The sequence below is a fragment of the Scyliorhinus canicula genome, chromosome 17 (genome assembly GCF_902713615.1).
Source record: "Scyliorhinus canicula chromosome 17, sScyCan1.1, whole genome shotgun sequence".
Lineage (NCBI taxonomy): Eukaryota > Metazoa > Chordata > Chondrichthyes > Carcharhiniformes > Scyliorhinidae > Scyliorhinus > Scyliorhinus canicula.
The window spans coordinates 43,116,228-43,143,076 of NC_052162.1; the positions used below are offsets into that span (position 1 = coordinate 43,116,228).

At 44.7% G+C, this 26,849-nt stretch overlaps 1 protein-coding gene across 2 annotated transcripts in view; it reads left to right on the forward strand.

Annotated features, from left to right (window-relative positions):
• Positions 1 to 741: 741 nt before the first annotated feature.
• The window catches only part of LOC119952491 (V-set and immunoglobulin domain-containing protein 1-like), a 53,817-nt gene continuing 27,709 nt past the window's right edge, over positions 742 to 26,849 (forward strand). The window contains exons 1-3 of one of the 2 annotated variants that reach the window (XM_038776300.1): positions 742 to 919; positions 10,015 to 10,178; positions 11,327 to 11,434. In XM_038776300.1, coding sequence (XP_038632228.1) covers positions 850 to 919; positions 10,015 to 10,178; positions 11,327 to 11,434 — 342 coding nt within the window. In that variant the 5' untranslated portion in view covers positions 742 to 849. The remainder of the gene's footprint in view (positions 920 to 10,014; positions 10,179 to 11,326; positions 11,435 to 26,849) is intronic. The other variant, XM_038776301.1, reaches the window with a different exon arrangement.

The window sequence follows — 26,849 nt, forward strand, 5'->3', positions numbered from 1 at the left end:
CTAAAGTACCTCAATAAAATTGTTTGTTAAAAAAAAGAATCTGCACCGACCCTTTGAATGAGCACTCTACCATGTCCACTGCCCTGTCCAGCCTGCCCTATCCCCGTAACCTCATAATTTAACCTGCTTATCCCTGGAAACTAAGGGCCAATCCACCTAACCTGCACATCTTTGGAGTGTGGGAGGAAACCGGAGCACCCGGAGGAAACCCACGCACACACAGGGAGGATGTACAAATTCCACACAGTGACCCAAGGTCCAAATTGAACCCAGGTCCCTGGCGCTGTGAGCAATGCTAACCACTGTACCACAGTGCCGCCCAAACGGACATCTTGTGGCGCAGAGGCTTGATGCAGAGTAATGCCCTGTAAGCTATAAGTCACTGGCAACAGGGCAATGACCGGTTCCGGGAAAAACCTCGCTATGGTAATAGATTAAAGTCTACCTGTGCAACAGTAGGCGCAGGAAGGGAAACGTCACCCAAAACCTCATTGTCATTAGCTTAGCGCTATATGAATGAACTAGATTTGTCTGTTGGAGAGATTTATGCAGATTTGTCAGACAATAGCCAGCCAATAATTTCAGTTATTATAACTGTGAAGTTTAACACTAATGGAAGCAGATAGAATCTGGAAACATACCAAGTGTTTGACTGTCACAAACATGACTGGATGTCTACAATTTGCAACTGGTGAAATTAAAACACATACACACCCCAGAAAATGAAACGTATGTTTGCCGTGGAGATCAAGAAATGATAAATGAGTGAAACCAACCAACCCCGCAGAAAGCACTGCAGTGCTGATTGAGAAGGACTAGCAAACCAATTGTTCCACTCCGTGCTATTTTATGGTTCCAATTAACACAAAGATGTCGACATTCCGATTGCGATTGTTAGTGACTTTAATTGGATTTACAGGTATGTGAAGAAAATTGTCTTATTGTGTGTCTTGATTTGAATAATGGACAGTATCAAATTTGCACATCTGTGGGGCGTGTTATTTGGCTATTTTTCTCATAAGTTACAAAGGTACTGCTTTTGGTCAAGAAAGGCCCTCATCATGTAACATATTTCAATGAGTGCAAACAGATCACTACTGAATTGTGCAATTTTCGTGATTTTTGATCCTTCATGGTTTCTGATTCTGTATGATTACTATTCGAGCTTAATATGATTAGTAAAAATAAATAATTGAAGTTGCAATCTGTAACTAAAAATGAGAGATATTAAATGTTTATTAATTGTTTCTCAAAATAGAAAGGTGCTGTGTCTAATTTCTCTAGTTAAGGCTCAAGCCCCTTAATGTGATCTTAAGGGGTCAACGAGGTAACAATGGCGGTTCTTTTTAACAAGAAGGAACCTGCTCTGCTTTTTGTGAAGAATGCATTTTTGTTTCTCCCATGTAATCCACATGGTGCTCCCATACCACACGGGGACAATTTTTCTATTTTGATTGGAACTATTTTTGAAGTCAAGCTATTTGACGTCAAGCTGTGTTCTGAGTCAATGCTGGATATTAAACATAAATAATCCACCGCCTAACACTGAGGCAAATATTCCTGCTATTGTTATCATTCAACGTTGATTTTTCCTGTATCAACAGCCTTGGTCAATCACTTATGACCCTCAATAAAAGTAACAAGAAAGTAGGATTTATGTGGTCGCAAACCGATGCTAAAAATAGCTTAGCAGTTAAACGGATTTTGAATTCTTTGAGGGGCGGATATTAGGAGTCAAGGTTAAGGGTTCCCAATCATTTGTCCTGAATGGGTTTTATAAAAAGTATCTCTGATCTTTACAATCATATGCTCCATTGTTTCAGTTCTGTCGGTTCAAAAGACTTATTTATAAGTTGCTGTCGTGATGATAAAAAAATTATTTTCTTGAGGAAAAAAACCTAAGACAGGCAAGTGGCAGCAATTGACCTGATTCATGCTGGAGAATAAACATTCTCTTCTCCTGCATTTTAAATTTAGTTTATTTTTTCTCTCTCTTTATTGTTCCCCCCTGTTTTCATGTCCTGGCCCTTTCAGAACTTTTCAGCAGCTGATCCACAAATCAGTTGTATAATCCGATTAGTGAATGCTAAGAAATAATAAAACATTTTCTTTTTTAAATCAGCAAACTTGTTTCCATCTATTATTTTAAGTCTTGTCTTTTACTGAAAAACCAAAGTGAAAGAACATGGTCCATAAATCTATGATGTAGCCATATATGAAGATAGCAAAGAAAACAAAGTACATCAATCAATATGAAGCTTGTTTAAAACTACGAGAATTATGGGAATGCCCGACCTTTCACCTTTGACACAGGTGTAAAATGGGTTCTATCGAATAGAGTAGAATATGTAATGGGTAGCCTATCGGATTCTGTGAATTTGAAGGTTCTTCCCATGGACTTCTTCCCATGGAGCGCCACAATTTGGAGGTTCGGGGAAATAATAAGGTTCCGGGAAAGAATGAGTAGAAGAGAGTAAGAAACTGTGTTGTGTCTTGATTTTGAAACACTAAAGGGAACGATGCCTAGAATATACGGCACAAGGTAGGTGGCCAGTTTCTGCCCCAGCGAAGTTAATGATCCAATTTTTTTTTGTCAATAAAAATAGTAATATCAAATCTGAAGAACTTTGGAAATTTTGTGTCAGTAAACATCAAAATATTAGTGACTGTCAATGTAAGGCTGATGTTGTGACAACAAACATGCATGAGTGGACTGTGGTATCTCCATCTAAATAACTATATGTTTATTAGTTTTGTGCATGAGAAATAAAAGGATATGTTGTTTTGCACCATTTAACATACAATAAGTTGTTTAATTAATTCATGGGATGTGGGTGTCGCTGCCTAGATCAGCATTTATTGCCCATCCCCAATTTTCCTTGAGAAGGTGGGAGTGAATTGCTGCGGGCCATTTGGTGTTTTAGGGAGGAAGTTCCAGGACTTTGACCCAGTGACAATGAATGAATGGCAATACATTGCTTTTTAAAAATAAATTTAAAGTACCCATTCTTTTTTCAATTAAGAGGCAATGTAGCGTGGCCAATCCATCTACCTTACACATCTTTGGTGTATTTTAAATTCGGTGTAGGCTGGGCCAGCATTTGTTGCCCATCCCTAATTGCCCTTGAATCGCTTGCTAGACCATTTCAATGGAGGCAGTTAAGAGTCAACCGCATCGCTGTGTGGGCCTGGAGTCACATGTAGGCCAGACCAAGTAAGGGCAGCAGATTTCCTTCCCTGAAAGAAATTAGTAAACCAGGTGGGTTTTTACAACAATCGGCAATGGTTTCCTGGTCATTATTAGACTTCCAATTCAATATTTTAGTGAATTCAAATTTCATCATCTACCATGGCGGGATTTGAACCCAAGACTCCAGAGCATTACCCTGGGTCTCTGAATTACTAGTCCAGTGTCAATACCACTATGCCACTGCCTCCCCTTGTGGGGTTGAGACAAGCGCAGACACGGGGAGAATGTGAAAACTCCACATGGAACCCGGGGTCCTTGGCGGCGTGGGCCAGCAGTGCTAACCACTGCGCCACCATGCCACCCCAGGGCCCTCAATGTTAGCTAGACAGCTGGTTTGTGATGCAGAACAAGGCCAGCAGCGCGGGTCCAATTCCCATACCAGCTTACCCAAACAGGCACCGGAATGTGGTGACTAGGGGCTTTTCACAGTAACTTCATACTTGTGACAATAAAAGGTTATTATTAGGGGCTAGTATAGCATTGTGGGCTAAAAGCTGGCTTGTAATGCAGAACAATACCAACAGTGCGGGTTCAATTCCCGTACCGGCCTCCCCGAACAGGCGCCGGAATGTGGCGACTAGGGGCTTTTCACAGTAACTTCATTGAAGCCTACTTGTGACAATAAGCGATTATTATATTATTATTATTATTATGTAATTCTAAGTCAGGATGGCGAGTGGCTTGCAGAGGAATGTCCAGCTGGTGGTGTTCCCAGGTATGTGCTGCCCTTCTAAATGGTAGCAGTTGTGGGTTTGGAAAGTGCTACCTGAGGAAACTTGGTGAGTTCCTGCAGTGCATCTTGTAGGTGATACATACGGCTGTGCATTAGTCGTGGAGGGAGTGAATGTCTCTGGCCAATTAAGTGGGCTAGTTATCAAGGCCACTGATTTACAATGAATATGCAAAATTATCTTTTTGATTATGTCCATATATTAATTGTTTTGATTATCATTAAATATCGTTTCGATTTTATAATTTTTTCTAAAATTGAGAATGCAGCGGCACATGGTAAGGAAGATCAGTGCCATGTAAAAGTACAGAGGAAAATGGTTGCACAATTTGGTGGTGTTGAGAGGAGACAAAGCATGAAGTCTGAGGAGCAGTGATATTTGGAGTTAAGGGGGGGGTAAGAGTGGTGTTTTGTGATTCTGGATGGAGTAGGAGTGGAATGTTAATACACAACCTTTGGGTCACGCTGACCTCTGCTCTAGAATTTCTATCTTGCAGCAAGACCCAATCCCCCTATCACCCCTGTGCTCACTGACCTGACCTACACTGACTCCCTGTTAAACAATGCCTCAATTTTTAAATTCTTATATTGGTTTTCAGCTCCTTTCATGGCTTCACCCCCTCTCTATCTCTGTAATCTCCTCCAGCCCTTCAATTCCGGCTTTTTAACCCCCCCCCCAACCCCCACCCCACATTTTAATCAATCCATTCTGGCTGTATCTTAAGCTGTTTAGACTCGCAACTCCAGAATACCATCCCTATATCTTTCCGCCTCTTTTCCTCTTTCTTTTTTAAGGATGTTTCTCAAAGCCTACCTCTTTGACCTGAAGACAGGTTTTCTAAAACACAGTAGGTGGCTGGCTTGCTGTAGGGAGTGACAAGGGTTGAAGGAAGTATTGGCTCTTTGGGCATGCGGGAGCAGAAGAAGGAAGTGTGGGACGAGGTGGCATCAACAGGTCTGGAGCAGGATAAAGACACCAGCTCCAAGGGAGGAAGCAGGTTACAAGTGGCCAGCGGGTTGAGAATGGAGAGGGTAGCAGGTAGTAGCTGACACATGGTATGGGGAGAGATAGCGAGGTTTGGGTTTGGTAAGTGACCCAATTCTGACAGGACTCGGGTAGAGCAGTTTAAACCAGCAGATAAGAGACTGGTAGCTGAAAGGACTAATTCTGGAATGAGTCACATGGAAAGAATGAGCCAAGGGGAAGTATGCAGAAGTAATGGCTTGAAATAGGGAACTTAAGCATCACAAACAGATTGGTGTAATGGAAACAGAGTGACTGAAATAGTACAATGAAAATTGGCATTACAGAAATATCATGCTGGAAATAGCATGACAGAAAAAGTGTTTCAGGGAGTCAATGATGAAAGCAAATCACTGCGGATGCTGGAATCTGAAACAAAAGAGAAAATACTGGACAGTCAAGTCAATGTACGTTTTCAGGACATGTGCAGCTGAAGACCCAATTAAACATAGATAACTGTGGCTTCAAGTTCTTTTAAAACAAAACTCCAAACATACTTATATATCTATCTGAATGTATTTAAAAATAACTGCAGCAATGCTTTTAAGTCAACAACTTCAACAACATCTGGCTGTTGCTATATCTCACTTTTCTACCCAGAGAATCTAACGCCTCTTCTTGTATATATTTACCTTTTTGGGGGAGGACAAAGCCGCCATGCCTCGCCTTTCTCAGAGTCAAATCTCTTCTGCTTGTTATATACATTGCACTGTGTGAGAAGGTATACAGGGGCTTCCCTGGCCTCGTACCTTAGTTTGCTAAAGTTTTATGTCTGTGGTGCACCCAGATAGAAATGCTGGTCATCGAGGTTTGCATTGTAAAAGCTGGATAGCCAGGCCCACAAATGCAAATCAGAAACTTACTCCCTGCCACATGAACAAAGATGCAATTACTGAATTCTAAAATGGTTGACATTTTGTAAAAGGTGCTTTCTGCCGATGGATTAATTATTAACAAACAGTAGCAGCACCTTCCAAGCTTAGACCTTGCTAGCACGTTGCGACGTTGAACCTAATGATTTTATTATAAACTGAACTTCCTCACTCTTAGATCCCTCTGCTTTCTGGGAATGATTGCCACTTGGTTTTTATACAGTATTAGCAGTTTCAGATTTTGCATTTCCCTCCCACTGTGTGAAATTTCAGGGCGAATAAGGAATTTTTTTTTGAAACTTACAGTTTCATACTCTTGAGCAGCAGACTCGTACATCATACTACTTTTTTCCCCACTCAGTTAACCTATCTCCCTTTGCAAATCCCTTATGTCCTTTTGACAATTTACTTTTTGACCTATCTTCCTGTCAACAGTAAATTTAGCAACAAACCATTTGGTCCCTTCCTCCAAATCATTGATATAATAAATAGTTTAGGCCCCAGCACTAATTGCTGAAGCATTCAACTCATTATATCTTACCAATGCAATTCTTTGTTTGGCATACTGTGAGGAACAATGTTCAACCCAATGAGGAATCATCCAGTCATTGTGTAAACAATTAATAAAGAGTATTTATTAAAGTAAAAGAAAACAACACACAACAAAAGACTACTATACACTATTACAGTCAAGTATATGAAGAAGTAAAAGCACTGTTTTATCTGAAGTTGTCTCTTGTTCCTGAAATCGCTCCCTGAACTCTGAGAAACCCTTTTCCCAAACAACATCCAATTTTGGTAAATCTATGTAGGTCAAATCCAGCTAATAGTTACCACAAAATAAGTGATCAATTCTGAGAAATGACTCTTCCTGGGTCAGCGAAGGCATGAAACTTCCTCTTTTAGAGGAGAATATCTGCAATCTGCCGTGGTTCCAAATGTTAGATGGAACAGACCTCCGTGGCTCGGATCATAGATGGAACTGGCCTGTCTGACTGTTGGAGCTAACCTCCTTCTCAATGAGGGTGCTGGCAGTCATACTGTTCAGTCTCTTTGATATCCCACCCGGTGGATTCAGCTGTCTACATTTCTCAAATTCCTTGGGCTGGATTTTTCCGCCCCCTGCGCCAGATTTCTCTTCAGCACACTGGCAGGATGCTCTGTTTCACCGGCTGGTCAATGGATTTTCCCATTGTGGGGCAGCCCCAGGCCGTCGGGAAACCCGGGCTGCTGGCAAAATGGAGCATCCCGACGGCGGAGAACCCAGCCTCTTGCCTTTAAAAGTTATTATTTGTTTAGTACCACTGATCTCTGATAAACAATGTTCCTGTTATGACCATTTACACCCCAATGTCTCTGGATTCCTGCTAATCTTGTTACTGAGCAAATCACATCTCATTATTCCTGTAGACTCCTGCAAATCTTATTACTTGTCTGTTATTTGATTTTCATCTCAAGCTCACTATTAACCTCGTTAGTTTCCCAAATTCCTAACAGGTGGCCCATTTAAGAACGAGATGAGGAGAGTTAATTTCTCTCAGGAGATGGTGGGTCTGTGGAACTCTCTTCTCCAGAGAATGGTAAAGGCAAGAGAAAGGTAGAGGCAGGGTCATTGAATATTTTGAGACAGATGTCGATAGATTCAGGGGTAGGCAGGATAGTGGTAGCGTTGAGGTCACAACCACATCTGCCATGATCTTATTGAATGACGGAGCAGTACTGAAGGGATGAAAGTCTTTCTCCTCCTAACCTGTACATTTGCATGTTCAGATGTTGAGTGGCAAATCTCAGAATAAAAAGTGTAAATGTGCTGTCACTATTCTCCTGTTCAAGCATTGACATGCACCGTACTCTACTGAATTATAGTCTGAGTCTGACAAAACCAAAGTGTTTTTGTGTAAGATTTATTTCAGTATTCAATTCTTTAATTCCTTCTTCATTGAAGATTTACCTCATGCAGTGACATAACACCCTATTATAACTCTTTGGCTCCAACCAGTGCTAGTGCAGAATGAACCGCTCAAGATCTTTCATTTCTCCAATGTCTCAGCAGTTGATCAGTTCACTGTAAAAGTTTCTTCAACACTTCTTGGGTTCCTGAAAATGTAATCAATCCACTGTATAAAATGCTGACCAACTGAACAGTCATCCGTATGAGTTAATTTATCACACCTCAGACCATTTGATCCAGTACAAACTATACAGTATCAGTGTATAAATTATACTCCAGCTCTCAGACCTCTGGAATTGGATTGTTATGCTGTATAAGTTGTTCTTCAATTTCCTAATCCCTGAACAGTTGATTCATATTGTTGTAAATGTGCTTCTCTGTCCTAGAGATCTGAATTGCTGCCTTTAGCAACTTTTCAAGACTGAAAACATGAATCAGATCTGTGTAACACTTGACATAAAAGCCTCTTTGAATAAGTAACTCTGCGTAGCTATAGCTGCTTTGAGCTGTCTTTTAAGAAGTGGTAGGAGATTGGGTAGCAAACTGTTGTACTGTTCTTTCTCTCCACTTTTTCCACCTAAGAACCTGTTCACTGTCTGACTGATTTCACTGTCAGTGCAATGAGCCACTGACACCAGAAGTCCCAAATTCCATCTTTCCTCACTGACAGGTAGCAACACTGCAACAGTATAGTAGAGGTACTAGAATTGGCCTGACCACCTATGTCCTACAAAACAATGTTACCTATATTTTCTCGTTCGTACTGATTAGATGTTGATACATTTTGGGATTTTTGACCATTCTATCAAAGGATATCATTACTGTAACCTGTAAGGTTTCTAATAAATTAATCTTTAATTTCTGAGAGTTATATTCACAGGGCACTAGAATACGAAGACGTAAATTAATATTCAGGTAGGTATCTGAATCAGCATGCTGTTGTCAATGAAAGTATTTTTGGACATTTCAATGATTGTTCATGTTAATTCTGATTGAAATGATTTCATGCATTTGAGCTAAACAAATTAGTTCCATGATAGACTGATCGAATTCCATGCCCATTCGCCCATTGTACACAATGTAGAAGAATTAACCCTCTAATGACAGTTGTATATGCAAAAATAACTTTTTTAAAAAGTCATTCATTGATAACCTTACACCTTCTTTAAAAAGTACACTTTTTAACCTCAAGCCAATAAAAGTGTCAATCATCCAGACTCTTTGAAGTATCAACAGCAAAAACTGCAAGCACTTGAACTATCTTTATCTTGTGTAAATAAATATTGTGAATTGACAGCACAGGTCAGAGAGCCAGATCAGCCAATCAAGCAATGTTTTCCCTGGAGCCCAGGTGTTTCAACAGGTTAATTATATATTTTTGTCTGAGAGCCCAGATATCCATCAGAGCACTAAAATGATAGAGTTAGTCAAGCTAACCCCTATAGGGTTCATTGCTTCTTTACAGTGTATAGTGGATGAATGGGCATGTAAGTGCCACACCTTGACCTGGGGACATGAGAGGCCATATGGCGGCATGCATGGAAGTGGGGAATGTGTGGGAGTGAGGGATATGAGAGATGAGGGCTGGAGGACCTTTCTATTTTTATTATAACTAGAAAGAGATCCCAGGGCAGGCCTTTTAAATAGACTGCCTCTTCCCCAGCAGCCCACCTGGACATCTCTGAAACTTTTCCTGGGTCAGCTGGCCCAGCTATAGCCACATTTGAACAGCCTCCACACTGAAAATCCAGTCCTTGTCGGTACATTCTCCCGAGGGTGGCATGCCAGTCCGGGGATTTTTCTGACACATACTTCCTGCCCAATATCCAACCCAATATCTGGAATTACTATTTATGTTCAGTCAAGCATATGCTGCAAAGTAAAATGGATTTGTCTTCAACCTCATCATAGCAGAATGTTCATCAGTTCCATCTATCATCTTTACATATTTCAACATAATTCTAGGAATGTGTTTGCCACCTAAGATAAAGACAGTAATATAATCTAAAGCATACAGATTTAATCCTAAAGGAATATTTATAATATATTATGGTTCTGTGTGGGAACAGTATTGCTGATTCCCCTTCTGTTTTATATATATCATGTGACAATCTACATGTTACAGTGTGTTAGTTCAATTTAGCAGCGAGGATCTGCTGATCATTATTGGGTCTGCTTGTTTCTCAGGATGTGTGTTTGCTGTTGAGGTGACGGTGAAGCACAGCCATTTAAATGCAACAGAAGGCGGGAATGTCACTTTGCTATGTACATTCACAACCACGCTGGAGAACTTGTCTGACCTGACCATCGCGTGGACTTTCCTTAGAAGCCTCCCCAAGGCTCAATTTCAGGTATTCCGACTCAGAACTTTGGGGTAGAAAATTCACAGCCCCCTGCTGTTAACAGCATAAGTGTGGCCAGAATGGTAGCATGCAACCTCTGCTCCTAACTCCACAGGATAATCCAGGATCAGGGTAGTGTTGTATCATTTACAAGCCAGCAATAGACATTTGTCTCACTATGGGCACATCTTGATTATCCGTGAGAGGAGGAGGAGGGCTGGAAATACTGGGCAAGATGGTTCCTGTTATTGTCATAGGACCAGGTGTAAGTTATTCAGTCCCGATTCTGTTCTGATATTCAGCAAGATAATGGCTGATCTCTACATTCAGCACAATTTTCTGCTTCGATCTATATTCCTTGATGTCTTCATTTAATGATAACATGCCATAATAGCCTGACTTGAAAATTGACCTAGCATCCACCAGCTTTGGGGGAATTGTCGTGGTGGTTGGGGGGGAGGGGGGGGGGGGGGGGGGGGGGGGGGGGGGGAGGAACGAAGACAACGCAATTCCAGATTTTCATCCTTCAATGAAGTGGTAAATCCTGATTTCACCCCTGAATCATTTAGCTCTCATTTTGAGATTATGCCCCACTATCCCCCCGCCCCCCCCCCCCAACCACCACGACCATTCCCTCAAAGCTGGTGGATGCTAGGTCAATTTTTAAGTCAGGCTATTATGGCATGGTATCATTAAATGAAGACATCAAGGAATATAGATCGAAGCAGAAAATTGTGCTGAATGTAGAGATCAGCCATTATCTGTATTTACTCTAACAAATCTTTCCATCATTTCATCATGTCACCTGTAAGCTTTCTAAATTCAAGAGAACATTCCATTTTATAACCGAAGGCACAATTCCCAAATCTAGAATGCTTTGGAAAATTATGACTAATACATGTGCAGTTTCCCAACCGTTTTTAATAATGAGGAGGCGAGGGAAGCTATCAGGGCCTGGAGATTTGTCTGTCTTAAGTCCCAGGTTATTGAGTAAGTGAGATCAAAACTAATAGATAATCGTTACCAGTTCAAACCGGTACCAGTCTTGATCAGTTGTTCTAAATCAATATAAGGTGGGATCTTCACTAGTGTCGCATGACAAAATGTAAGTTTTTACTTAGTCAGCTATCCAATCAGCACATTTCTACCAAATCCAGCAGACCTCCTGTCCGACAGGTTACAATGTGGATGTGAGCAGCGCGATGCATTGCCCCAAGACGGTACACATACTTGATAGAAGAGGATTGTGTAGCTGGCAGTTCAAGGTAAGTTCTGTCTCTGTGTGCAGCACAGAGCATAGTACAGAGCAATGTACATAAGCAGCCCTCCATAGTCTTTATTCTCAATGTCAAGTTTATGAGATGTACACTTTATGTGTAATGCTTTTTTAACATAAATTTAAAGTACCCAACTGTTTTTTTCCAATTAAGGGGCAATTTAGCATGGTCAGCCCACCTACCCTGCACATCTTTGGGTTGTGGGGGTGAGACCCACGCAGACACGGGGAGAATGTGCAAACTCCACACAGACTGTGACTCGGGGTCGGGATCGACCCCGGGTCATCAGCACCATGAGGCATCAGTGCTAACCACTGCGGCACCATGAGGCATCAGTGCTAACCACTGTGCCACCATGCCACCCCAACTTTATGTGTAAAGTATGCACAATTATGATATTTTCTAAGTCAGCAGACTTACATGTCCACAAACAACCTGAGGAGATAGGAAGAAAAATATCTTGGAACAACAACATTGAAAACATGTTTGAGGTACCCTGAAAAGATGATACAAACCCAAGCTTCAATTTAATTGTCTGGCCTGAACAATAATTCTCTGAAACCACTTGTGCACTTTTCTTTTAAAAAAAACTTTATTTCACAGTCACTTACTTCAGGATAGGTGTCTTACTATCATAGAATCCCTACAGTGCAGAAGGAGGCCATTTGGCCCATCGAGTCTGCACCAACCCTTCGAAAGAGCACCCCAGCCAGGCCCACGCTCTATCCCAAACCCCCTTAATTCCAAAAAAAGAACTGTTCAGAGACCAGGGTAAGGGCTGGTTGACAGATAGGATAATAAGGGACTGAAGAACAGAGAAATAGGTCTTGTACTTTAAGGCTGCACTTTTGGGGTCCAGTTTACTTTTCAGACATTTCCGCGCTTTGACAGAGTCAACCAGACTCGAAATGTTAGCTCCATTCTCTCTCTACAGATGCTGTCAGACCGTGACGGACTTTCGCTGGCTGCAATGAGCTGAGCAGTCGCACGAAAGGTGGCTCTCGTATGAAATCCTTGACTAAGATCTTTTTAAAAGAATGTTTTTATTGAAGGTTTACATTTTATACACTACATATACCCTGGTTGAATGTACATTGGGTACAATATACAAGACATTTCCCTAGGCATTGACCCCCACCGCCACCTTTTGTTGTTTTGAGGATCCTTTCCCAGGTTACTCAGTCAGCGGGCGGCACGGTGGCGCAGTGGTTAGCACTGCTGCCTCATGGTGCAGAGAACACGGGTTCGATCCCGGCCCTGGGTCACTGTCAGTGTGAAGTTTGCACATTGAATGAAATGAAATGAAAATCGCTTATTGTCACGAGTAGGCTTCAAATGAAGTCACTGTGAAAAGCCCCTAGTCGCCACATTCCGGCGCCTGTTCGGGGAGGCTGGTACAGGAATTGAACGGTGCTGCTGGCCTGCCTTGGTCTGCTTTCAAAGCCAGCGATTTAGCCCAGTGTGCTAAACAGCCCCTTCTGTCTGTGGGAATCTCACCCCCACATCCTAAAGATGTTCAGGGTAGGTGGATTGGCCATGCTAAATTGTCCCTTAATTGGAAAAAAAGAATTGGGTAATCTCAATGTATTTTTAAAAAATTATACCATGCGCCATAAATCTTCTATTTACATATGTGCAGTGTTTTCCCCTTCCCTTCCTTCCCTTTGTCATCTGGCCCCACCCCCTTCTCTTTTCCCACCCCCTCCCATCTAATTTCCGGTGTTTCTTTGGGGGATCCGTTACTTGTCGCCTTGCTTAAGGCCCTCTGATATTTGTTTTCCATCCCTCCTGTTTCTCTGGTCTCTTTCTGGAAACCATACTCTGACCCTCGGATGGTGAATTTGATTACAATCACGGCGTATTCCACCCTCATTATCTCTTGAAGCACCCATTTCCCCACCACAAAGAAGTCAATGCGGGTATACTTGTGTACTTTTGAGAAAAAAGAAAATTCCTTCTCACCTGGGTGCATGAACTGTCATGGGTCCACTGTCCCCATCTGTTCCATATATGTTCCCAGTTATCTAGCCATGCCTGCTGTTTTCCAGATTCCAGGGTTTCACCTGTCTGTCAGTGGATCTTGTACACAGTTGAAGTCTCCCCCAAGATCTGGCCAGTGCGTATCTATGTTGGGATTTCCATGATGGTCTGCTTTATAAACTCTGTGTCGTCCCAGTTGGGAGCGTACACTTTGACAAGGACTACCAGTGCCCCGTCTAGGACATTGCTGATTATCCCCCTGGTTATCATTCCGTAACATCAATAATACGTCTGTCCCACCCACCCCTTCCTTACCCGCAGTCGGTCCTTCTTCCTAAGGTGTGTCTCATGGAGGAAGACCATGTCAGCTTTCATACTTTTCAGGTAGGCAAAGGCTCTGGATCTTTTCACTGGGCCATTAAGTCTCCTGACATTCCAGATGACTATCCCGATAGGGGTTTTTTGTCCCATTCTTCCTTGTGGCTGCGCCCCTGCACTCCGGGATTTCCCTATATTAGGGGGCACTGCAAAATAGCCACGGTCACCATACTCAGCAAGAGGCCGGGCCCCCGTACTCCGGGGTTTCCTATTGTGCGGGGGCCATCCAACATGGCCACCAACTATGTGTACGCCACGTGGGTGAGCCCCTGCACTCCGGGGTTTCCCTTTGTTAATAAACCCTCCAAAGTCCTTCTGCTTACCCTCTGCTTTCCCCCCCTTGGTGTTGTGTCTTCCCCCCTTCCCCCCCACCGCCAGACACTCTGTTGGAGTGAGATGTGCCGCAGTGGCCCTCTCCTTCATACCTCCTAGCGCTAGCTTTACCACTAGTATGATGGCCCCCTCCTGGGGTTGGTCCAACCCCCTCCTACGCCCCCTCTGCTGATGTCCCCTCTATCTCCTCCTCAAGCCCTCCTGCGCTCTGTTGCATTTGTCCCCTTCTTTCTGTGAACCGGCTCCCCTGTACGTAATGAGGTGATGCAATCCCGCGCAAAATTGTCTGTTGTTTTTTCTCTGTCTCTTCTGTGGCATCTTTTTACTGTCTCCCTTATTGTCTATCTAGACCATTCTTTTGGATACACTTGTCTGCTCCTGCAGGGGCAATAAAGTAATGTTCCTTGCCATGATATGTTACCAGAGCCTGGCTGGGTACAGCACCCCACATCTAATTTTAGAACATAGATCATAGAAAAATACAGCACAGAACAGGCCCTTCGGCCCACGATGTTGTGCCGAACGTTTGTCCTAGATTAAGAACAAATTAATCGACACCCCATCATTCTACCGTAATCCATGTACCTATCCAATAGCCGCTTGAAGGTCCCTAATGTTTCCGACTCAACTACTTCCACAGGCAGTGCATTCCATGCCCCCACTACCCTCTGGGTAAAGAACCTACGTCTGACATCCCCCCTATATCTTCCACCATTCACCTTAAATTTATGTCCCCTTGTAATGGTTTGTTCCACCTGGGGAAAATGTCTCTGACTGTCTACTCTATCTATTCCCCTGATCATCTTATAAACCTCTATCAAGTCGCCCCTCAGCCTTCTCCGTTCTAATGAGAAAAGGCCTAGCACCCTCAACCTTTCCTCGTAAGACCTACTCTCCATTCCAGGCAACATCCTGGTAAATCTCCTTTGCAACTTTTCCAAAGCTTCCACATCCTTCCTAAAATGAGGCGACCAGAACTGCACACAGTACTCCAAATGTGGCCTTACCAAGGTTTTGTACAGTTGCATCAGCACCTCACGGCTCTTAAATTCAATCCCTCTGCTAATGAACTCGAGCACACCATAGGCCTTCTTCACAGCTCTATGCACTTGAGTGGCAACTTTCAAAGATCTATGAACATAGACCCCAAGATCTCTCTACTCCTCCACATTGCCAAGAACCCTACCATTAACCCTGTATTCCGCATTCATATTTGTCCTTCCAAAATGGACAACCTCACACTTTTCAGGGTTAAACTCCATCTGCCACTTCTCAGCCCAGCTCTGCATCCTATCTATGTCTCTTTGCAGCCGACAACAGCCCTCCTCACTACCCACAACTCCACTAATCTTCGTATCATCTGAAAATTTACTGACCCAACCTTCAAATCACTCATCCAAGTCATTAATGAAAATCACAAACAGCAGAGGACCCAGAACTGATCCCTGTGGTACGCCACCGGTAACTGGGTTCCAGGCTGAATATTTGCCATCCATCACCACTTGCTGACTTCTATCAGTTAGCCAGTTTGTTATCCAACTGGCCAAATTTCCCACTATCCCATGCCTCCTTACTTTCTGCATAAGCCTACCATGGGGAACCTTATCAAATGCCTTACTAAAAGCCATGTACACCACATCCACTGCTTTACCTTCATCCACATGCTTGGTCACCTCCTCAAAGAATTCAATAAGACTTGTGAGGCAAGACCTACCCCTCACAAATCCGTGCTGACTATCCCTAATCAAGCAGTGTCTTTCCAGATGCTCAGAAATCCTATCCCTCAGTCCCCTTTCCATTACTTTACCTACCACCGAAGTAAGACTAACTGGCCTGTAATTCCCAGGGTTATCCCTAGTCCCTTTTTTGAACAGGGACACGACATTCGCCACTCTCCAATCCCCTGGTACCACCCCTGTTGACAGTGAGGACGAAAAGATCATTGCCAACGGCTCTGCAATTTCATCTCTTGCTTCCCATAGAATCCTTGAATATATTCCATCAGGCCCGGGGGACTTGTCTATCCTCAAGTTTTTCAAAATTCCCAACACACCTTCCTTCCTAACAAGTATCTCCTCGAGCTTACCAGTCTGTTTCACACTGTCCTCTCCAACAATATGGCCCCTCTCATTCGTAAATACTGAAGAAAAGTACTCGTTCAAGACCTCTCCTATCTCTTCAGATTCAATACACAATCTCCCGCTACTGTCCTTTATCGGACCTACCATCGCTCTAGTCATTCTCATATTTCTCATATATGTGTAAAAGGCTTTGGGGTTTTCCATGATTCTACCCACCAAAGATTTTTCATGCCCTCTCTTAGCTCTGCTAATCCCTTTCTTCAGTTCTCTCCTGGCTATCTTGTATCCCTCCAGCGCCCTGTCTGAACCTTGTTTCCTCAGCCTTACATAAGTATCCTTCTTCCTCTTAACAAGACATTCAACCTCTCTTGTCAACCATGGTTCCCTCACTCGACCATCTCTTCCCTGCCTGACAGGGACATACATATCAAGGACACGTAGTATCTGTTCCTTGAACAAGTTCCACATTTCAATTGTGTCCTTCCCTGACAGCCTATGTTCCCAACTTATGCACTTCAGTTCTTGTCTGACAGCATCGTATTTACCCTTCCCCCAATTGTAAACCTTGCCCTGTTGCATGCACCTATCCCTCTCCATTACTAAAGTGAAAGTCACAGAATTGTGGTCACTACTTCCAAAATGCTCCCCCACTAACAAATCTATCACTTGCCCTGGTTCATTACCAAGTACCAAATCCACGATGGCCTCCCCTCTGGTCGGACAATCTACATGCTGTGTTAGAAAAGCTTCCTGGACACACTGCACAAACACCACCCCATCCAAACTACTTGATCTAAAGAGTTTCCACTCAATATTTGGGAAGTTGAAGTCACCATGACTACTACTCTGTGACTTTTGCACCTTTCCAAAATCTGTTCACCAATCTGTTCCTCCACATCTCTGATGCTATTGGGGGGCCTATAGAAAACTCCCAACAAGTTGACTGCTCCTTTCCTATTTCTGACTTCAACCCATACTACCTCAGTAGGCAGATCCTCCTCGAACTGCCTTTCTGCAGCTGTTATACTATCTCTAATTAACAATGCAACCCCCCCACCTATTTTACCACTCTCCATAATCTTATTGAAACATCTATAACCAGGAACCTCCAGCAACCATTCCTGCCCCTCTTCTATCCAAGTTTCCATGATGGCCACCACATCGTAGTCCCAAGTACCGATCCATGCCTTAAGTTCACCCACCTTATTCCTGATACTTCTTGCATTGAAGTATACACACTTAAATCCATCTCCGTGCCTGTAAGTACTCTCCTTTGTCAGTGTTACCTTCCCCACTGGCTCACGCTTTGACGTCCTGAATTTCGGCTACCTTAGTTGCTGGACTACAAGTCCGGTTCACATTCCCCTGCCAAATTAGTTTAAACCCTCCCGAAGAGTACTAGAAAACCTCCCCCCCAGGATATTGGTGCCCCTCTGGTTCGGATGCAACCTGTCCTGCTTGTACAGGTCCCACCTTCCCCAGAATGCGCTCCAATTATCCAAATACCTAAAGCCCTCCCTCCTACACCATTCCTGCAGCCACGTGTTCAACTGCACTCTCTCCCTATTCCTAGCCTCGCTATCACATGGCACCGGCAACAAACCAGAGATGACAACTATGTCTGCCTGGCTTTTAACTTCCAGCCTAACTCCCTAAACTTGTTTATTACATCCACACCCCTTTTCCTACCTACGTCGGTGGTACCAATGTGCACCACGACTTCTGGCTTCTCCCCCTCCCCCTTAAGGGTCCTGAAGAAACAATCTGAGTCATCCTGGCCCTGGCACCCGGGAACCAACATACCTTCCAGGAGTCTCGCTCGCGACCACAGAATCTCCTATCTATTCCCCTAACCATTGAGTCACTATTGCTTTTCTATTCTCCCCCTTCCCTTCTGAGCCCCAAAGCCAGACTCCGCCAGAGACCTGGCCGCTAGGGCCTTTCCCTGGTAGGTCATTCCCCCTCCAACAGCATCCAAAACGGTATACTTGTTTTGAAGGGGAATGGCCACGAGGGATCCCTGCACTGTCTGCCCATTCATTTTCTTTCCCCTGACTGTAACCCAGCTACTCTTGTCCTGTACCTTGGGTGTGGCTACCTCCTTGTAACTCTTCTCTATTACCCCCTCTGCCTCCCGGATGATCTGAAGTTCATCCAGCTCCAGCTCCAGTTCCCTAACACGGTCTCTGAGGAGCTGGAGTTGGATGCACTTCCTGCAGGTAAGTCAGTGGTGACACTGGTGGTATCCTTCATCACCCACATCCTACAGGAGGAGCACGCAACTGTCCTAGCCTCCATCCCCTCTTACCTTACAGAACATAGCTGCACTGTGGACCAACTGGTACTCCGTCCTCCGACTCTGCTCCCAGTCAGCTGTACTCTCTGTAAACTTTCAGCTCTTTTCACGCTCTTTGAAGAAATGTGGGAAGTGAAATGAAAGGAGCACCTTAACTCCCTCCTCACCTAACTCCCTCAGTCACCAAACTCTCACTATAGCACTCAAATGCACCCAAATTCAGCACTCCCTCAGTCACCAATCTCTCACTATAGCACTCAAATGCACCCAAATTCAGCACTCCCTCAGTCACCAAGCTCTACCTATAGCACTCAAATGCATCCAAGTTCAGCGCTCAGTGCAAACAAAGTCTGCACTGTAACTAGCTCAGATTTATATTGTATCTCTAGCCTCTGAAAACTGGCCTAATCCAATTAACTAATTAACAAGCTCCAGCTGCAAGTAGCTACAAGTAGAACTTTTATTTAAAGCTGATTGAAAATTCACCTTCTTCTCAACCAAACAGCAACTTTTAAGTTAATTTACTAAATAAAAGACTAGACTTTAGATAAAAATTAAAAATAAACCCTTAATATCCCTCAGTCACCAAACTCTCACTGTAGCACTCAAATGCACCCAAATTCAGCACTCAGTGCCAAACCTAAAATTTTGTTTTTGTACAGGGCCAATTTTGCCTGATTAAATTCCGCCCCAATGTCCTGGTAGACTCTGATTTTGTGTCGCTCCCAGTTGCAAGCCTTTGTCTGTCTGGCCCAGCGAAGCATCCTTTCTCGGTCCTGGTACGTGTGCAGCTTGGCAATGACTGCTCTCAGCTGCTCTCCTGGCTTTGATTTCAGCTGGAGCGACATGTGAGCCCTTTCGCTCACCGGCGGCTTGGGGAAGCTGTCTCTCCCCACTAGGTTGCCCAGCATTTGGGCCATGTAGTCATTTGGATCCCTGTGTTTTCCTCTGGCAGGCCCACTATTCTTCTGTGCTGCTGCCTCGACCAATTTTATTGGTCCTCCATCTTTCCTTTCAGGCTCCCCTGGGTTGCTACCAACCTCTTTGATTTCGGCCTCCAGGCCAATGATTTGGTTGCTCTGATCTGTTGATGCTTTTTCCAGCTCCTTTATTGTGCTCCCTTGGGCCTCCAGTCTCTTCCCCATACTGAATACGACCTTCTAACTCCAGCAAAGGGACACCAAAAATATCCACAATCCCCTAGCGATATTTCCGTCATTTCCTAACAATTTGCAAATAAAATAACTTACCAGTCTAAAAGTTGTAATTCTACAGCTGACTGCAGAGGTCAAATGGCACCAGCCATTATACAGCTGGGTGGAATTTAGACACACATTTGTCTCAGTCAGTCATGCCTAATCCTATTGCATAACAGAGAGATACGCTGACTAAGAATATCCCTCACATCAGAATAGCATACTCATGATGTGGGAGTAAAATTGGATTGGATTGGATTGTTTATTGTCACTTGTACCAAGGTACAGTGAAAAGTATTTTTCTGCCAGCAACTCAAACTGATCATTAAGTACATGAAAAAAAAATTAAAAGAAAATGCATAATAGGGCAACACAAGATACATAATGTAAATACATAGACACTGGCTTTGGCTGAAGCATACAGGATGTAGTATTAATCAGGTCAGTCCATAAGTGGACCATTTAGGTGTCTGGTAACAGTGGGGAAGAAGCTGTTTTTGAGTCTGTTCGTGCGTGTTCTCAGACTTTTGTATCTCCTGCCCGATGGAAGAAGTTGGAAGAGTGAGTAAGCCGGGTGGGAGGGGTCTTTGATTATGCTGCCTGCTTCCCCCAGGCAATGGGAGGTGTAGATGGAGTCAACGGATGGGAGGCAGGTTTGTGTGATGGACTGGGCTGTGTTCACGACTCTCTGGAGTTTCTTGTGGTCCAGTGCCGAGCAGTTGCCATACCAGGCTCTGATGCAGCCAGATAGGATGCTTTCTATGGTGCATCTGTAAAAGTTAGTAAGAGTTAATGTGGATATGCCGAATTTCCATGAGGAAGTATAGGCGCTGTTGTGCTTTCTTGGTGGTAGCATTGACATGGGTGGACCAGGGCAGATTTTTGGTGATGTGCACCCCTAGGAATTTGAAGCTGCTAACCATCTCCACCTCAGTCCTGTTGATACTGACAGGGGTGTGTTCAGTACTAAGCTTCCCGAAGTCAATGACCAGCTCTTTAGTTTTGCTGGCATTGAGGAATAGATAATTGTCGTTGCACCACTCCACTAGGTTCTCTATCTTCCACCTGTATTTTGACTCGTCGTTATTCGAGATCCGGCCCACTATGGTCGTGGATAGTGGATAATGGAAGCTCCAGGCATTTCTGCCAGCAGCACTGTTAAAGAAAGAAGGAATTGCATTTTATAGCAGCCTTAGGATGTCACAAAGCACTTCTCTGGTGAAGCGTATCATTGCTCGTTACCACGTCAAAACATTCAGATAAATTTGTCAGGCTTGATACCCCCTTCATGAAGTCATGCTGAATGTGCTTGATTGTATTACGTATTTCCAAATGCTCTGCTATTACATCTTTTATAATGGACTCGAACATGTTACAGACAGAAGCCATTCAGCACAGACAAAAAGAGAGGAAAACAGAGAAGGGAGGGAGGAACATATGAAAGAATAAAAGAGAAAACCTACATTCGGGGGTTTTATGACTGTGTGTGGGACCATATGATTGTACTGTGGGGAACGATGTCACAATCCAAAAAAGGGTCATCCCCATCCACACCCTCTGCCCTTGCTGTAATTGACTGCTCTGTCAAACGGAGTTTCATTAACACATAAAAATGTAAATTTATCCACAATTGCCAAATCTAAATGACCATAGTTTCCAAACTTGCTATCATTAAAGTGTCAATGAACAGACTCAAACCTCTCAAGTATTGTTGATTGAAGTCACCAGCACATACTCTGAACATCATTAAACAACATTATATTTTAATGCACTGAGACATTTGACATCCTTACTTTACCATATTTTAATCAGAGCTACATTTGTAGACTTGAGGGAGAAATGTTCGCAATTCCATATAATTTTTGACACGTCTGTCATATCTCAAAAATTACTAGCTTTTTAAAAAACATTTAGGGTACCCAATTTTTTTTTCCAATTAAGGGGCAATTTAACGTGGCCAATCCACCTATCCTGCACATCTTTGGGTTGTGGGGGGGAGTGAGACCCATGCAGATTCGGGGAGAATGTGCAAACTCCACACAGACAGTAATCCGCGGCCAGAAGGAACCCAGGTCCTTGGCACTGTGAGGCAGCAGTGCTAACCATTGCACCACTGACCCACCCCTAAAGAATAACTAGCTAAGACACAGTCTTCCAAAATTTCTCCCTGCTCTTCCTGATCTCACTGACCATGATGGATGTATGATTCTATGGCTTGCACAACTCTTTGAATATGGAGAGAGACTGCAGTAAAGTGAAGAGGCAAGTAGACTACCCAATGTCTATACACGTCTACTGCAAGACACGCTCACATTTATTTTCTCAGTCTAACCTGATCATTCTGAGGTCAGAAACAACATCTCACTGCCAACTTTCATTTTTCAACATTAATTTTGTACGAGTTGTGAAGGTAAACATAATGACCTCTTTTACAATGTTGCTATGTACAGTACTGTAGGAATGGAAATGGAACCAGAGTCAATACATTAATAATGGCCCCTGAAATTAAGACGATCTCAAATCATGCCACAATTTCTTATGGTTTAGCACATGTGTCTGGTGCATTCTTTCATTAAGTACGTGGAAGGCACAACATGGGCCACATACAGTGAAAAGCTGTTTGGCTCTGATGAACAATGTGCTTCAACTCCAACTTCAATATAGCACCCTCACCTCAATGAGTGTGACACTTCTCGATTTCCTACACTGGCATCCTTGTGACTTCTTTGAATTAAGTTGAATATTTGTGACGACTGAATTAGAGAACCTTCTATTGTCCATAAATCTGTGGCTACACAAATTGGATGAGAGAACGTTCTTATGGCCCATTTGGGTTTAGAGAGCAGAAACTTTCACTTCACCGATCTTGACTAAATTCAATCCATGCTTCTCAAAGTGCCAGCCAAGATTTAACATGCTCTGTATTATTGGAAAAGCCAGAGTACAGATTAAATTGTGACTCTGATAGGCATATAATGGGCTTGGTTGACCTTTCAACCCTCAGCTTTTCAGGTTCCTCCAAGAGAGTAAATTATTGTGCCGCCTCTTTGATCACACATGGCAACAAGCAAGCCTTTATGGACTTACTTATTGTGAATGTTCACTTTGAGTCACGCAAAGTGCCTAGCACAACCAGAATATGCAAACAATAATATCTTTACCCCGTAGAAAGCAAACAGTAATTTTACTCATTCAAAATTGAACAAAGAAGTTCAGTATCTCACAGCTTCACCGAACAGCCCTTTTGCCAAACATTCTACATCACATTTACAAATGATGAATGCATAAAACATTAATACATTTCCCCAATGACTCAAACTTTATCTTGCTCCTCCCAGTGTGCAGTTTAACCAACTTCTCTTTCTCTCAGCCTGTGACACTTGCTTCACTTATAGACTTCTACTGAAGGTAAGGATGAACAAAACCACGTGTTGGGATGGAATGATATGGACTTATCTCTAACCTCATAAACTCAATATTTGTGAATTAACTCCAAAAGCATTAAGATCACCTAAAACACCGACATTAGCTCCAGAGATGTGTTTCGACACCCTGGGCTACTGCACGGTCAGTTCCAACCCCACATGACCTGGAGTCACAACACAATTGAAATTAAAGTTTAATTTAACAAATACGCAAAGGAATTGGTCCCAGGCTGCCCAATAATTACAGTCACCAGGTGTGATGATCGGAATACCTTGCCCCTTTAAGAGGCTTGTGCTGATCGGAATACATTGCCCCTTTAAGAGGCTTGGAACCCTGGGGGACTCCGCCTCTGGCTACGCCCCCTGGGAAACAGTACTTAAGATGAGACTCCATTTTGCGAGCACACTTCTCATGGAGGCTGCCATTGTTCACTGCTTATTAAAGCCTTTGATTACTGACCTAACTTTCGTGTCGTAATTGAGAGTGCCTCACCAGGTTTGTAAATTTATACACAATTAACTTTCATTAATTTTTTTTCTTTTTTTTAAAATTTAGATTACCCAATTATTTTTTCCAATTAAGGGGCAATTTAGCGTGGCCAATCCACCTACTCTGCACATTTTTGGGTTGTGGGGGCGAAACCCACGCAGACACGGGGAGAATGTGCAAACTCCACACAGACAGTGACCCAGAGCCGAGATCGAACCTGGGACCTCAGCGCCGTGAGGCGGTTGTGCTAACCACTAGGCCACCGTGCTGCCCTAACTTTCATTAATAACTAACTATAATTAAATAGGCAGCAAATATAACTGATCAATTATTATCTAATTTCTAACCTCCCTCTTAACTTGCCCCACTCTCCACATGCACACAAGATGACACAAAGGGGAGAGAGGGGTGTAAAAATAATACTAAAAGTCTTCCAATTAGATATTCCTTCAGTCTAGGCCATTAGTTGGATGCCTTGGCTTTCAGTCTGAAACGGACTTCACTGTAGATTCATCAGGGCCTTGAGACTTCTCTGCAGATTCAGAACTAGAAGGCATAACATTTGGGAGGAAAGGAACAGAGAGAGAGAGCAACAACCAACCTCTCCGTCAGCATCCAGGTGCTTTCTCCTGGGTCCCCCGAAAACCCGCACCTGGCAAAACCCAATCGATGTCTGTTGCTGGACAGGATATTGTCCTTAGCCAATCTATTGGCCGTCAGCCAACCAATTCAACTGAATCACTCCAATCTCTCGGGTGCCAGAAGGTCTGAATTCTGTTCAAAATCAATGGGCGAGATTCTCTGGACTTGTTGTGCTCTCGCTCAAGCATAATGAGGCCGTTGAATAGCAAGAGAGGCCAAAAGTGAGACCACGCCAGACATTAAACAGCTTGAGGTGCAACTGGCCCACTTCCTTAGGCAAAATCAGGATCTCACCGTAGTATGGTGAGAAACCAATTATCACCACTTAAACCCCATTTCCATACAATTAACAAGGGCAACCCCATATCCAATGGCCTCGGGGGGGGGGGGGGGGGAGAGCTCAGCTGGGGCAGGGCCCCTCTGCCGGGGGGGGCCACCATTGGGGGGTGGGGGGAGGAGGGGCTGGGGGGAAACCAGGAGGCAACCGCTCACGGCACCACTATGAAACCCCTGAATCATGTATAAGCATTCCGGAGGCAACCCTTGTCCCTGTCTGTCTGCCAAACAATCACCCATTACCCCCACTGAATGTTGAGGCCTCTGGCCATGCAACTGAAGGCTATTGCTGATAGGGAATTGCAATCGTGGTTAAGTGAGAACCTCACACATACCAAGTGGATTCCTGTGGGTGGGCGGGCCATGTAGCACATGGGAGTCATTGGCTAGCATCCAAATCAGACCCTGATGCCTGGACACTGATACCTGGACAGTGTGCTTGAACACTGTGGGAGGCAACTCCACACATGTAACATCCGAATACCCAGGGAATAGGGACATGTTCATAGCCGGAGGGTGGGTGTGCGCCACTGGAACGTTGGGGGGGGGGGGCCTGGAGAGATGGGCAAAGATCCAGAGGTCAGTCCGCATTGCGGAAGAAAGTGAATGAGGCATCGAAATGGGTGTGCAAAAAGGAGTTCAATGTGCTGAACCGCCCCACCATCACCCTCCCCTTCCCCGGTGCCCTCAGTGATCATCAATGTGCCTGGCCCTCCTAGCTCTGCCACTATGTCTAAGTGGACATCTGGGGCGGGATTCGCCAATAATGGGGCTATGTCCCCACGCCCACGGAAAAATGCACGCAAATGACTCCGGACTTTCTTCAGGAATTCACTTACCTGGAGGGGGCTAGCAGGGCCCCGGAGTGCTCCTCGCAGCTCTGGTTGCTGACATGGGGCCCTGCACTTCCGTTCGGGGTCCGCGCATAGCGGCGGCCTGTGTTGGTCGACCCACATCGCGGTCCGGCACAAAGACGTTGGGCCCACCTCAGATCGCACGCGCCCGAGGATCAGTGTCCCTGATCGATAGCCTGGCTGTACTGGAGGGTGCCCCCGGTGAATGATCCCCCGTCCCCCACCAGTCCGCGGCCGCCACGTCGCGTACCCGCCGGGTGGAACCATGAGAAAACCACGCCGGCGGGAACTTGGCCAACTGCACTTGGAGAATCACCACGGGGGCCTCTTTCAATGGCCTCTGACCGGTGCCGTGTCGACCGCGTGCGCCCGATTGACGGTGATTCTCCAGGGACCAGAGAATTCTGGGAGCGGCGTCAGACCCGATGCCAGGTTTGATGCCCATTCTCCGCCCCTCGGCGAGCGTGATTTCAGCTCGGAGAATCCCGCCCCGGAGGTGGAAGCTGCCAGCTGCCTACCTCGTCCTATGGCCTTCAATACCTCTGGCGGGCATCCTCTTGGGGCTCTTGGGCCGGAGGACTCCAGCTCACTTGTCAGCGGAACATATACAGCCGTGCCACCCTGCCCATGTGCCGGGATCTTCAGTCATGACTGTCGCCAAATGCATGATGCCTTGGACACCTTCACTCATGGTGCCGACGTCATGCACTGGCTCTCCGTTGCAGTCACCACCCCAGCAGTGTTGGCCTCAGTGCCACTCTTTGCTGGCACCACCTCGTGCACCTGTAGCCTCTGGGACTCCTCCAATCGGCAATCGGCTATGGAACTGCCGGAGTGATGCTGACATCTCCCCATGAATGTTCCGGCCGATCCCTATCGTCTCCATCAGTTCCACAGACTCCGCATCAGGCTGGGACCCAGCTGTGTCCTGGGATCCAGCAGTCCTCCGACTGCTGTCTTGCCGGGTTCCCGCCTCCGTCTGATCAAATCATCAGCGGTGTGGTGCTCACCAGACTGTGCACCCAGAAGCCTGTCCACTATCATGTCCCACTGAGGTGTGTGTATCTGCATTGGTGGGGATTGGGTTGACAGCTGTGTCGGTAACCACGGTAACATTCTCGGAGTTCTCCTCCGAGGTGCTATTCTCGGATTCAGGAGATGGGGCCATCTGGGATGGGCCAGCTCCATCGGCGAGAGGACCTGCGGGGGGAATGGACATGGGGTCAGTGGGAGGGATGGGTCAGTCAGTACGGCAATTACTGCTCACATTTGACAGGTCCCCTGGGTGGATCCCGCTGGTTCCTCACCTCTGTGGCATCGTCAGCCTCCGCGTAGGTGACTGATGTATCCTTGCCACACCGGTCACCTTCAGGGCCCGCTCCGTGAAGGAGA